Source organism: Tinamus guttatus, unplaced genomic scaffold (genome assembly GCF_059628265.1).
Source record: "Tinamus guttatus ecotype Peru unplaced genomic scaffold, ASM5962826v1 Tinamus_guttatus_pri_ptg000107l, whole genome shotgun sequence".
Classification (NCBI taxonomy): domain Eukaryota; kingdom Metazoa; phylum Chordata; class Aves; order Tinamiformes; family Tinamidae; genus Tinamus; species Tinamus guttatus.
The window spans coordinates 676832-690952 of NW_028288641.1; the positions used below are offsets into that span (position 1 = coordinate 676832).

A 14121-nucleotide genomic window follows, 5' to 3' on the forward strand; every position below is an offset into this window, starting at 1 on the left:
CAGAGCAGTCACCAGCAGCTACCAACAGCGGCTACATCCTCCAGGCAACACATCTTTGGGCTTAAAAACCAAAAAGGAAGGACCCCTCCTCGGGCATAACCCGGCCCAGGCAGGAGGGCTCATCCCGCAGCGCCTCCGCACGCTGCATCCGCTCGAGCCCCAGGGGCAGCTCCTGCTCCGCTCGGCTCCTGCCGCTGCAAATCCCACCACATGAAATAAAGTTTACTGAAAACTTTTTATTGTAATCAAAAAGTGACATAACAGGGCTGTAATGTATTCTGCAAATCATTCTGCTGATATTTTGTAACTGATACCAGCTTTTTCTGCCAGGCAATTAAAAAAAATTCAAATGTGAAAATTTTCACAGTACAGTAAACTCCACCCAAACTAATTAATGGTGGTTAAAAATAAGATGCCCCAGCAAAACCTTTCATGTTACATGGTCACAACTCACAATTCTGTACAAAATGTTCACTTTATAAAGCTCTGATGTAAAAATCAAATAATCAAGCAGCAATATTTTAAGTGCAGCACAGGGTCTTTCATGTCATTATTTACAAAGCTTGAATTTGTTTACATTTTAACAAAATTTAATACAGATGACTTAGGAATTAAGTCAATTTTTCTTAATCTGTCATTCTATGTAGTGACAGATTTAACTTTTTGGTCATCTTTCTCCTTATCTTTACTCTTCTTGGATTTCTTCTTCTTGTGTTTGTGTTTTTGGCTTTTCTCCAATTCCGACTCGTTTCCCGCGTGTTTCTTATGCTTCTTGTGTTTTTTGTGTTTCTTGTGCTTCTTCTCCTTCTTCTTCTTCTTCTTCTTCTTGCTGTCCTGGCTGTCCCCGGAGCTGGCGCTGCTGCTGTGGCTGCGGGTCTGGCTCTCCGAGGGGCTCTGGCTGCGGCTGCGGCTCACGCTGGGGCTGCTCTGGCTCTGGCTGCGGACGGCGTCGGGCGGCTCCGCGGCCGCCGCCGGCGCCTCCTCCTTGGCCTTCTCCGCCGGCTTCTCCTTGGCCTCCTTGCCGTTCTTGGCGGCGGGTTCCTCCTCCTTCGCAGACACGTTGCTCTCGCTGTCGCTTTCGTTGTAGTCTGGCACGAACGCGGCCTCGTCGGTCTCCCGGGTCAGGTCGGAGGAGAGCCGGGAGGCGCTGCTTACCTGAGGCTTCGGCTTGACCACGCTCTTATCCGGTATGGTCACATTTTCCTTCTCATTTTTTGCATCTGGTGATTCAAGTCTCGGAGGTGGCTTATTAGCGGGTGGCTCTTTTTCTTTATTGCTCTTTATTTCTGTCGCATGTTTCTCTTTCTCCTTCTCCTTCTCTTTCTCCTTCTCCTTCTCTTTCTCTTTTTCTTTTTCTTTTTCCTTCTCTTTCTCCTTCTCTTTTTCCTTCTCCTTCTCCTTCTCCTTGTCCTTGTCCTTCTCCTTGGCCGCGCTCTTCTCCGGCGGTTTGTGCTCCTCCAGGGAGCGCTTGGCGTCGTGCGCAGCTTTGTGCTCCGCCGGGCGCCGCTCGCGCGCGGGGCTGTAGCTGCTCCTCTTGGAGTCCCCGGCGCCCTTCTTGGACGGCTCCGCTCGCTCCTCCCTCGCCTTGCTCTTCTGTCCCGACGTGGACTCCCTGCTCCGAGAGGGAGACTCTTTTCTCCTCGCTAACTCGCTCTTTTCGTCTCTGCGCTTGGAGCTGGAGTGATCTCTGTTGCTATCGTGGTCAGATTTTTTGTCTCTGTTAGGAGTAAAGTCCTTAGCGGTGGATCCACGGCCATTATCATGTTTCTCGGAGGATCTGCTCTCTTTGGAAGATTGGGAAATACTTTTTCCATTTCCTTGCTCAGTCCCACGTTCTGCGTGGTCTTTTTCTGGCTGAACACTGCTCTTTCTCTTCTCAGAACTGTCCTTGTCTGACAAAGAATGATCCCGGTCTTTGGTTTTCCCTTTTTCACTTGACATGGAGCTTTTCGAACCTTTTGCATCATGCTGGGAGCTTTCATAGCCTGCTTCTTTTGTAGCTTTTTGTGTTTTTTCCAAAGGCTCAGCTTCTTTTTCATTGTGTTTCACGGGGTTTGGGGGCTTAGCACTCACGTTTTTTACAACACTAGCTGGTTTTCCTACATTTGTGGGTACCTGGGTAGACTTAATGTCTTCCTCTTCAGACTCAAAGTCGTCTTTATCCCACTTTGACTGAGGGACCTGGATCATGATAATGACGTCTTCAGCCGGGGCGGTTATGTCATTATTATACTCCTCCATGGTCTTAATAACAGTCCGTTTTGTGTCTGTTTTTTCTTCAGGCTTTTTAACAGGGCTTCCTCCAGTGGAACTAGTGCTAAGAGAAGAAAAAAAGAGATGGGGGGAATACATCAACAAGGAGCAAGATGCAAGCACGGGCACCTTTTGTGAACCCCGCCAAACACCTTGACAATTTAAATGAAAGGCATTTTATGCATCTTCGATATTTTTTCAAAACATGTTCAGTTAAAGGAAGAGACCAGGAACGGATGACTCCCCTGGCTAAGACTATGAGCAATCAATTAATTTAGTATCTACCTACCACACATTTAATTAACAGAGACACAAGATTATCAGATTGGGGACGGTCTGGTCTGGTAATTCCTTGCTGTCCTATTTCTACCCATAGCAGACACATCAGATATACTCTCTTGCTCTACCACTGAAGCAAGTATCAGTGGAACAAGAAACCTATCAGCATGCCCAAGCTGTCCCTTAGAAAAATGTGCTTTTAGAACCTTAGAGTACCCAAGCAGTATCTTACGTCCCCAACAATATCCTACATGTTTTGAGTGTGCTTTGTCCTGCTACAGAAATGTAAGCAGGAACTGCACATGATGGGGCTCTGGTTTCACACGCACCACGAGGGCTAAGGCAGGATTCCCTCAGGTGGAGGCCAGCGGAGCTGCTGCGGCTGGACACGGCGCCGCTCCATCGTGGTACTGTGTTCATGCTGCCAGTAGCACACACTGAGCTGGTCTTTGTGCACGGCCTAACGCCGTGTCCTACCAACACCACCTCACTGCAGAGCCTGGGCTTTCTGAACGGGGCAGGTACAGCCCGGTCCAGATGCGGCCGCCAGCCTTGGCTGGGTTGGTCCTTGGCTGGGACCAACCCACCCGCTGCCCCAGAGAATCAAATAGCTTCATTAACCAGGTAACAACAGAGGAGAAGAGAGTCCCAGAAACAAGGTCAGATACATCACCTATGATTAACACTATCAGATTTCTCAGTAGTACAAACCGGTTCTTCCAACAAGTTCGATATAACCCAATTACAACTGTTAATGAAACTGCTCACAGATTATTCAAATGCTCATTTAGAATCCATTTAGCATTAGCCGGGACAAAGATTTTACATTTTTATGGGGCGGCAGGGGAGGAGGGAGAGAACACAGGAAAGCAGCAAGGTACCTGGTGTAATCCACGAGGGTCGAACTGGCTCCATCCGCTGCTGTTACTTTTCTTCTCACTTTTCCTTTCGCTTTTTCTGCTTTCACTTTGCTGCTGCTTGGCTCAGCTTTCTCAGCAGGTTCTTTTGCAGGGGGGACGTTTTCTCCACTCACAATCTTCTTGCCAGTCTCTCGGTTAAGTTTAATCTTTTTCGCAGGGGCACTCAGAGAAGCAGATTTATCCTTTTCTGGGGTTCTCTCTGTTTTTTCGCCATCAGGCTCAGCCTTCCCCTTTGGTGATGCTTTTGATTCCGCAGTTTCCGTTTTTGAGGCCTTTACAGAAGCACCTTCGTGCTCTTTATCAGCCTTTTCATCTGCCTTTCTTTTTCTTTTTTCAGGTTTTGCATCCGAAGTTTTGCTTTTTTCAACTGTTTTCTTTGACTTTTCATCTTTGTTGGAGGGCTTCTCTGACTTGACTTCTTTTGCATGATCTTTCTTGGCCTTTTCTTCCTTGGCCGGCCTGGTTTCTGGGTGATCTTTTGCCACTTTTGGATGAACTTTCCGCGGTGTGCTGAGAGCCTTCTCATCCTTTTGAGATGAGGATGTTTTAACACTGTCTGTCTTTGGCAGCTCCTCCTTCACTTTCTTTGCAGAAGGTTCCGTCCGAGGAGATTTTTCGCGATCGGTGTCTGCCTTCTCCTGGGAAGCCTTAGTTGGCTTTGTTGTGCTGTCTTTCTTAGGAGGAACAGCTGCTTCTGCTTTCCGTTTTGCCTTGTCAACTTTTGCTTTTGGCTTATCTTTCTCTTTCTTCTCCTTTTCAGACACTGGTTTAAAAGCAATGGAATCTGCTTCCATAGGTTCATCTCTCACAGGGGTGGCATCATCTCTACTTGGGACCATGAACAGAGATTCTGCTTTGATGTCTTCTGCTGCAACTGGTTCTCTTGATTTCCTTGCACCCTCCAACAACTCAGCACTGGGAAACCCTTCATTTTCCTCACCTTTTCTTCTCTTTCGGTGCTTTTTATGTTTATTTCCCTTGGCATCTCCCAGTGGATTTTCTATCTCTTTTTCTTTTGATTTCGTGGGATCTTTGATGCCATGGCTCTCTCTTCCAGAAGGCTTTTCAGGGTAATTTCCTCCTACACTACGATTTCTATGGCTTTGTCCACTAGCATAATCCTCCCTACGCCCCCGAGCATACGGTGAATTCTCTCGTCGGGTTCCGGGGGGAGCAAACCTCTCTGGAGAGAAGTTCTCTCTACTTACTGGAGGCCGAGGCTGAGCTCCGACAGCATAACCCTTGTAAAACTTTTCATACCATTCTCTATAGTTCCTTTCCCATTCTCTGTACCTTTCTTTTTCAAATGGATCTCTGAAATCAACAGATCTGCCATAGTAAGCTTTCATATCATACGGTGGGACTTCTCTGTATCTGTTAAAATACTCCCTTTCTCCTTCCCCCTGTGGTATAGTCCTTTTAGTGGGAGACTGGCCTCTAAATATCGGAGACCTTGACCGTGAATGGTATCTTCTGTATGGTGGTGATCTTGACCTTGAGCGGTGGTAACCATGTGACCTTGACCTAGAACGGTAGTTACGGCTTTTTCCTTTGCCTCTTCTTGGATACGGAGGTGACCGCGAGTAGGACCGTGAATGGGAGCGACTAAACGACCGGGAGTAGGAGCGGGAGCGAGAAGAACCTGATCTTGACTTGGAGTAGGTGTATGAACTTCTAGAGTAAGATGAAGCACTATAGGGAGACTTGGACCTTAAAAAAAACACAGTACAAAAAAAATAAATGAAGTTAATTCAAAACGGATGCTCACCCCAAAATTTTTCCTCCCAAATTTGGTTTGTCTTTTTTTCCTCTCTCCACATGCTTATGTCAAAGCTTCTTTCAGCTGCTGACATAACGCTACTGCAAATTGAAGAACTTGATAACACGTAAAAGTTTCTGCTTACAAAACAGAACAGCTGCAGTTTTGTTAGTGTAAAACATACAGAAAGAGTAAGTCTAATTCCACTCACTCCTATCACATTAACTATAAGGTCTATAACGATTCTACGATCTATTGATTGATTTAAGGCGGTGTATACTGGCCTCTACTGGTACGAGAGCACACGCTTTTCACTAGACAGGAACTACATGCTGTACAGATCATTTCTGCCGCAGCAAGATGCAAAAAGAACAAGTCTTATGGCTACAGTGCAGAACCAGGCACCAACAGAGCGCGATTCGGCCTGAAGACAGCGGGGCTACGTTCTAGCTAAGTCAGTTTAGCTCTGCTGCTTATTTGGCAATTTTTGGCAAGACGTGTAACACTTTGTACTGCGATGCTACGGACGGTCCTACTCGAGCAACGCTTCTACCTCCACGTTCTAGCAAAGTTTTGCACATATCTCTAGCTCGAACCAAGGAGAGCTACCTCGACGCAAGGAAAAGCACATCTGAAACCTTTCAATCTCAGCCTCTAGCAATACTGTGATTCAACGCTTACTCTCAGGATATCAATGACATTAGTAATGGAGAACTATTCAGACTGATGTCCAAGTGATTTTTGGATATAAAATGTCAACTGCCCTGAGTATTTCCTCGACAAGAACCACTCCACATTACTCTGCACAGGCTCATTGGCGGCGTTCTTCCTCTCACAAGTCCTTCGTCAATTTAACCATTTAAGATTTCATAAAAAAAAAAAAAAAAGAAGTCAGATCTTTTATCTCCTAAAAAAATTTAACAATGTCAACAAAACACTAGTGAAAGGCACCAGTTTGCAGTCCAGGACAGAATCTCTCCGTGTGTCTACAGCAGATAAGCAAAACGAAGACAATTTCTCTCCCATCTCCTCCGCAGTGCTCCGCTGGTTACAGCCGGAACGCGGAGACCAAGAAAACCCAGCAACACCCGCGCGGGGTTCAGCCCCTCCAACTGCCAGGAGGTGAAGGAGGCCACTTCCCTGCTACAGACACCTGCTCCTTCACAACCGCTGCCACATTCGAGCTGCCCGTCGCTGGGAGCCTCTGCTGCGCTGGAGCTGGGAACCTACGGACAAAACTCCTGCTGCTGCTAGGCCCTCGAGTCCTCCGATCCGTCTACAGATAGAGAGGGGAGTGGAACTCCTCCTGATCCTTCTAGACAATCTGCTTCTCCATTACGGACATGTAAAGCAGTTACCTGGAAAACGAACGCCTACGCTCCTTTTGAATCTTTTTATATTCCATCAATTCCTTAGCAAAATCATTTGTAAACTCATCAAGTTTGGACTTTTTCTTTTCCCTGTTAAAATAAGTTTGACCTTTATTACAATTATAGTTTTACCTTTATTACAAAAAGACATCAAGAAACAAAACATGGCCAATATGAGAAAATGTATATTGCATGCAAATGCAAAAGGTGAACATCCTATTTAAGCAAACACAGTTTAGAATTCCTACGAGTTTTTAGGGAAAGTTTTAGAATTACATTTGTCTTGCTTTAGCTTTGCATGTTTACCATCTGCAATGAAAAACATACTGGAGAAAAATGCTTTATATGCCATTTTTGCTTATGCCAGATGCACTATAGTGTAACTGCAGTCCGATATGCTATTGAAATACAAAAATGAAAAACAACGCAACTTCATTGAGCCAAATACTTACTCCTCTTTAAGTCTCCGTTGTTCTCTGTAAAACTCCTCCCTAGATAAAGGAGGTGCTTGTGTCGTTGGGATGGCATTTGAATGAGCCGTTGGTACTGCTGTTGGTACCCAAGCTGATGACATGTTTGCAGGAGCTGGGGGATATCCTGGAGGGGGGACAGTGTACCCAGCAGATGGAGGCTGACCAGGTGGAAACTGAGGAGGAAACTGTGGTGGTGGTACCCCCGGTGGAAGAGGAAGTGCATGGGGAGGTGGAGGATACAAGGGAGGTGGAGGCACAGGCACAAAGACTGGTGCTGATGCTGGTAGTGTTGGGGCCTGAGTCCTTTGTGTACGTTCACTATGCGGGCGTCCTCGATTTGAACTTCTAAAGAAACCCAAAAACATGTGTCACTGTTTGTTACACTCTGCCCTGCTTTAAAGAGGAAAGTGAATGAAGCGGGAGCATGGTGGCAAGCACTTCTTGTTCTCAACTTAAGCGTTTTTCTCCCTGCTTTCTGTTCATTTGAAACTACACTCATTTCCTGGCCTCATACTTGGCTTTCAACATCCTCACCCCCAACAGCTCCCTCAGTCTTCTCTCCTCATACTCAGCTTTGCAATTGTGGATGGAGGCTGACTACACCTAAAACAAGACTCCCATCTCCCACGTGCCAAGCGCCCACCGCTCCTCTGCCACTCCTCGACACACTTAATACTTCACACTTCTGATCTTCAAAGTACTGCACAAATATTAACTATTCTTCTCTTGAACTTCTTTTAACTTCTTCCATAAAGACTTCCTATGTTGCTGTCCTCATGATGATGCATTTGGCCTGTTCTTGTCCCCGATCTGTTGCTTTCTTGCTTACTGAATTTGATATTTTAGATTATCTGTGGGATGGATCCTGTTTTTTGTTTTGCTTTACCTTTAAGAGTTTATAAAGTACCATACACCCTTATAGTCTATATGCTACAAGCATATCCCAGAAAGACAGACAAATTTGACACTGCAGGAATAAGCAAAACTGACTCTCACTTCAAATGAGAGAAAGCAGCTTGGCTTTGAGAAGACCAAGTTGAAGAAATTCCAAATTGTTGCAAGGTAAGTGTGGGCATCTCAATAAATTGCTCAGTATTAACTATATTGCTAAAACAAAGCTGGAGGCTTATTTCCAATGGGAAACCAATTTCTTCAGTCTTACTGAGCCAGTAATCGAAAGGGTGGCTCTCCATCTAATATTTTAATTATATTTAATTTTTAAATCTATTGGTTCCTTGAAAATTGCTAGTTAACTGGAGCTGGAGCTTTCTCTTAAATAACCTTACTGGTTGCACAGATCCCCTTTGTTAGAGCTAATTCATATTAAATTACCACTTGCTTTTTTCCATAACTACACATGCACACTTATTTCATTACAAACCAGCTGTTCTTTACATTATGTGTCACTGTCTAATCAACGCGGGTTATGAGCGCTAATATATGGAATTTCTGTGGAATGTACTTACGGTTCCCAGCCTGGCCTGCCGCCTGCCGCGCGGAGGGCACCGATTCTCATCGGCTGACCTTTCGGAGGGACAAGGGGGAAAGCATTAAAAAACACCCTGTTCAGTTTCTATGAAGATAATTTGTTCACAGAAGTTCTCAAGTCGCAGATCCTTACCAGTTGTGGGTATGGACTGTCCTTGTGGGCCTAGCAGACTTGGCAATGCTGGCTGTCTCAGCACAGGAACCTGATAGCCCTTGTGAACAAATGCAAACACAGTTAGAAAGCAAATCCTACCACAATGCAGGAATCACTACACACGCTGAAATCAAATTTACCTTCTCATCCATCAAACTGCTGATTGACAGAACAGAAGATGATTTAACAAGTTCAGATGCAGTCACAAGTGCAGGAGGTAAAACACCATCAACATCACTAGAAAAGAAATTATTAGGCAAATATATTAGACAAAATCGAAAGGTTATAAACCTTAAACAGTTCAAATAGTTCATCAGAATATGTTTTCATGTGACTTTGCTGGGCTGCAGTTGGTGTTATACGTTTACAAATACTTGAAATTCACAGAGTTTTAAAAGAATGATTTAAATAACAATTACATCCAAATTTGCATGGGTCATGGCTTGACTGTGTGCATTACTGAGGATGATTCTGACTTATAACACCAAGTGTCTCCATTCAAAGCAATAAAAGATGAGGAAAAAACTATATTTCCACTACTGCTGGAAACTGTCACTAATGATACATAAATAGCTACACAAGAAGCTGAAGAGGGAGAATGTAACTTAAGTATTTTGGTGTGTTTTCTATCTGTGCTGACCTACAGATTGACTCACCGGAAAGGTCCATCCGGCTTTTCAGCGCGCAGCGACAGGGACACGGCTGGAGGGAGATCGGAGACGGCGGCCGCGGCCGGGTTCACGGGCAGGGCAGCTGCCATCGAGTGACCAGGAGCCAGCGCGGACAAAGCAGCGGCGGAATGAGAGGACAGAGCAGCCAGCGGGATCATGAGCGGGTCCTGCTGCCTGGAAAGGGCTGGCCTGAGCAGAGGCTGCAGGTTGCGTGTTATTGTCTGTCTCATGAGGGGCGGTGGCGGCGGCGGTGGCGGCGGCTGCTGCTGCTGCTGCTGATGAATCTGCTTACGGAGCCTCTTTGTGTACCCAGTTTCATTTTTGAAGTTGTTCACAGCCTAGAGGCAGAAAAACATTTATGAAAGTCACACAAAACTTTAGCAGATGTATTAAAAAAGCCTTCACAGAGTAAGATCACCTGTGTACTCCTTTAAATGCATGAAGTAAATCAACATCCCAATACGTGAACACACCGCGTTAGAAACGAGTGTTTTCCCAGAGCTACCAATCACCGGGATCAGCCCTTGGTTTCAAGGCTCGTGCTGCCACGGAATCTCCAAAAGAGGCTATCAACACGATGCAGAAGTGTGATCAGAGTTTTCAGGCCTTATGTCAAGGTCTGTAAGCCTCTCTCAACTTACTTTCCAGATACTTTAACTCTTTGTAGCCTTACTCAAGGAGAAATTATTATTTTTCCTAAACTGATTACAAATAAGACTTTTCTTACAAACAGTTTACATGAAAGAGCTCAAGTTACCTGGCGCAGAAACTTGTTGGCAATTAAAGCATCAGGAGAAACATCTGTTTGATGACAAGTTGGGCAGGTATGTTCCTCAGATTCCAGTAGTGCTGTTCTGATACCTGTGAATAATTAGAATCAAATATATTTTTTGGCAAATTAATAGATTCTGGGAGGCTACAATTACCCATAAAAACACAGATTATGACACATTTTTGACATTTTACAATCCTAGTATTTGAAGATGTAGAACAGGTTGTGCTCTTGCCATTTCACCTAGTCATTTCCCCCCCCCACACACACACTATCTAGCACAATAAGAAGTCACCAACCTCAAAATTAATGATAAAGCACATTTTAAAAATCATCAGTAAGTTGGAGTTCTAAAGGTTTAAGACAACTGTCCCTTTAAGAAGGAAGTTTGGATTTAAAAACTATCCTCTTGTTTCAGTCCACATCAGAACCGACCATGTAACAGAAATATTTCATACAGCAGGAGAGAAAGGGCTGGGGACAATCTACATGTGTTAAATATTTAGTGTTTTAATGAGCTGCAGAGCTGTGTACTTCTCTCATACTCATTCTTCTCCAGGTAAAAAACATTCAAATATTTTCTCAAAAAGGCAAAGAAGTTTTCTGCCTTTCTTCTTTATATCAAGGGAATCCTCTCCCACTATAGCATAGTTAAGTATTAAATAGAAACGGTAACAAAGTAATTGGCTCCTATTCCTGCTTCCACAAGATCAGACTGAATGTTCTGAATAAAACCAAACCGGAGTCGATACTCACATTCGTCACAGTAACTGTTTCCACAGCAGGGAATAACCACTGCATCCGTCATTATATCTTTGCAAATGAGACATAACAACTCATCTGGAATAGGATCATCTTCTTCTGAGGAGGAAGATGGATCCTCTGGCAAGAAAGGAGGCTTCTCCTTCTTTCCGATAGCATAAGCTTCCCTGAGGAGGACAGGAAAGGAAGAAAAAAAACTAAATTGGGATACAGGAATTTTTTCCAAGTTTCTAGTTTTATCAAGAGAAAATGGAATTCTTCGCATTCCACATTAGCCTTCTAAAATGCAAGCCTTTAGTTTAAGCTGGTTCTTATAGCTGCCACATTAAAGAGAGGAGAGAGAGACTATGTCTCTGGAAAATTCACCCCTCTCCACTGGCCCAAGCGAGGCACACGAGAGTAGCTCTGCCTAGAAAAGTAATTTCCTAGCGCCAGAAGTTAGGTGAAATGGACTCCACCTTTCCCGTGTCAGAGGGTAAAGTTAAGATGTACAAGTAAGAAAATTTTAACAAATGAGAAAGTGTTTCTATACAAGGAGATCCTTAAGGAAGAAAGAAAAAAAAGTGCTGCTAAACACTTTTCAAAGGTGAAATAAAACCTGTAATTAAATCAGAACTTTTCTCCCCCTCAGTCAAGAGATGTGATACACGTCAAAGGGGGAGGAAGCCAAATATCAGACCCACAGGTACTTGCCCCGTTTTGCAAGTTTTTTTTGCAAGTATTTTTTTAAAGATAAAACAGAAATACACAAACGACTTTCTAAGATCCACTACAACTGTGAACGTTACTGAAAGCCCTTTTGCAGATGCACATCAAGAGCTTAACTGATTTCCCAGGGTTTAAACAGCAGGACTGCATCATTTCGTTATTTCATCATGAGAAATGACCAGCTGCCTGACTTCAAGGCTAAGAGCCAGGGACAACCCCTCCTCTGCTGCCCAGGGTTGCAGATCCGGGCCAGCTTTCCCGTGTCCCCAGGCAGACATTCACATGTGTTCTGTGTTGGTCACCTTGGGGCAATCACAGAACTCCATACTCACGCATCAATGGTTGGTATTGCGTATTTTCCAGTGTTTGTAAGCATAGCACCCTTTGTGTTGGGATCTTTCACCTCCATCATGAAACTCCTGGGAATTCCTGTGCTCTTTTTAATCCTGGGAACAGACTCAAAATTTTTGTCCTGTTAAGAAAGGAAATCCAGATATCTATTATCTAAAGAGCCATAGGAAAAACAACATTTAAATAATTTTAAGCAATCAGAAAGAAACCTTCAACACTCTCATTCCACATCAGGACTCCATAATTAAAATATCCCCTTTCCTAAGCATATATAAACGGATCTTTTTAAGGCTTGAACAGTATTTTGAATTTCAAACAGATTCACAGAGCTTAACTTTGAGCACGTTACTTAGGAGCCAAATGTCCCTTAGGCCACCACTCGGGAGAGACAAAAAGAGGCTCTCAAAGTACAACTGAACAGCAGCTTAACTGAAAGCCCAGAACCAGGCACTGGAGGCAGTTACCCTCGCTGTCTATATTGGAAGGCTAAATTCCTACCTCAGACATCCTAAATTCAGTCACTAATGCTAAGTGGCACGAATACTCAGCCAGAGATATGAGTAATTAAGTTGGAAAACACCCCCAAATCTTCACTAGATGAGAGTCAAATGCAATCCCTCAGTTTTATGAAGTACTAGCAAATGTGAATGTTCATTAATAACAAAAATGCTGAAAAATGCAGAACTTCCAATAAAATTGAAATAATAATTCCAGATTTTCCTTGAAGGTCTTTGCAACATTAGCTCACTTCTCAAGAAGATAAAACAAGGATTACTGCTATATTTGTAATTAATATCTTAACGTCTTCAACACCAAAGGCTGATTTCCTAAATTCTACGGCAGGAAAGGGTATTTGTAAAAGCCTTCTATATTCTCCAACTTTAGCTTTAATGAACTCAAAACATATTCACAAAAGAATATGGAGTTGGAAGTGAATCCCCTATTGAAGGGGAAAAGATGTTAGCCCGGATGGAAACGGTTTGGTAACTAATCTCTCCAACTGTACTAATGTGCCTGCCTTCCCTGTGGACAGTCGTTAAGACAAAGAACACAGTTTATGAATGCTCATCTCACCATTAAATATTTGCTAAATTAAGAACTTCAAAGTCTATAAGCAATACCAGAAGCCCCGCACAGCCTTACCCCATTTGTTGGGCAGTTCTTTATGTAATGGCCAGGTTTTCCACAACGAAAGCAAGTATACGACGGTGGAGGTGGACCCAAGGGTTTCTTCATGTAGCTAAAGTTCAGGGGAGAGAAGAAACAAAGAATATGCATATGTGTCTTTTGTCAAAGCAAGTACCTCTAAGCTTTCCATAACCTCCAAAGAGCAGCGTTGACACTGCGAACACTTACTTGATGGGATCATATTCATGGCCAGACTGTGACATCATAGCTTTTATTTTATCTTCTTCGGAAGCATTGGCTTCAGCCAGATTGGCGGTCTGTTTAACAGGCAATTATTTGACACACACATTAGAAACAGATTTAAGTCCACACAGCCAAAGATAACACCACTCATCCAATCCTGTAAAGAGCAGCACAACTCCAGCTGAGGTTGCATCAAAACAGCTGCTTATATAAAATATTTGTCCTGAAGATGTTCCGGGGAGTCCTTACGCCATTACATGATGTTTACGTGCCTGCCAACCTCCTCAGAGAACCTTCCTGGGCACTCAAAACCTTAGGCTCTGTTTGTACCTTACATCAAGACTTGTGTAACCAATCCAATTCTCTTTTAACACAAAGCAGACTGAAGCTATGTGTAAAAAACATACTGTCCAGTACTTATAGACTGAATTTTAAGCTCCAGGCTATTAAAAAGTTATTCGTTGTGTAGTTAATTCAGAAATAGGGATACACAAAGCATTTTTTACATTTTGCAATATTAAAAGGACACATGGCTTACAGCTGGGAAAGCTATTTCTACTTGCTGAAATTCAGCTTCTGACAAAGCCACATTGAAAAATTAAAAAGTTTCTTAAAAAATAACCCAAACCAAAAAAACACTCTCAGCAAGACAACAAAAAGATTCTCCTCAGTTGAGAGCCGAGGGCAATGCTGCAGACAGGCCACACTGTTTTGCACCCAACCTCTCAATATTAAGTGCTGTAACTAGCAAGTAAAACTTGCAGATTTTCTAGTTGACTGTGTCCCTTTA

At 43.6% G+C, this 14121-nt stretch overlaps 1 protein-coding gene across 2 annotated transcripts in view; it reads right to left on the reverse strand.

Annotated features, from left to right (window-relative positions):
• Positions 1-218: 218 nt before the first annotated feature.
• Positions 219-14121, reverse strand: part of RBBP6 (RB binding protein 6, ubiquitin ligase) — a 30152-nt gene continuing 16249 nt past the window's right edge. For both annotated transcript variants that reach the window (XM_088520985.1, XM_088520984.1), the window contains 13 exons: positions 13317-13405; positions 13104-13200; positions 11942-12081; positions 10896-11068; positions 10125-10228; positions 9353-9705; positions 8837-8933; positions 8676-8754; positions 8521-8578; positions 7034-7399; positions 6570-6671; positions 3414-5162; positions 219-2317 (listed from right to left, as the gene is read on the reverse strand). In XM_088520985.1, the coding sequence (XP_088377111.1) occupies positions 640-2317; positions 3414-5162; positions 6570-6671; positions 7034-7399; positions 8521-8578; positions 8676-8754; positions 8837-8933; positions 9353-9705; positions 10125-10228; positions 10896-11068; positions 11942-12081; positions 13104-13200; positions 13317-13405 (5085 nt within the window). In that variant the 3' untranslated portion in view covers positions 219-639. The remainder of the gene's footprint in view (positions 2318-3413; positions 5163-6569; positions 6672-7033; positions 7400-8520; positions 8579-8675; positions 8755-8836; positions 8934-9352; positions 9706-10124; positions 10229-10895; positions 11069-11941; positions 12082-13103; positions 13201-13316; positions 13406-14121) is intronic.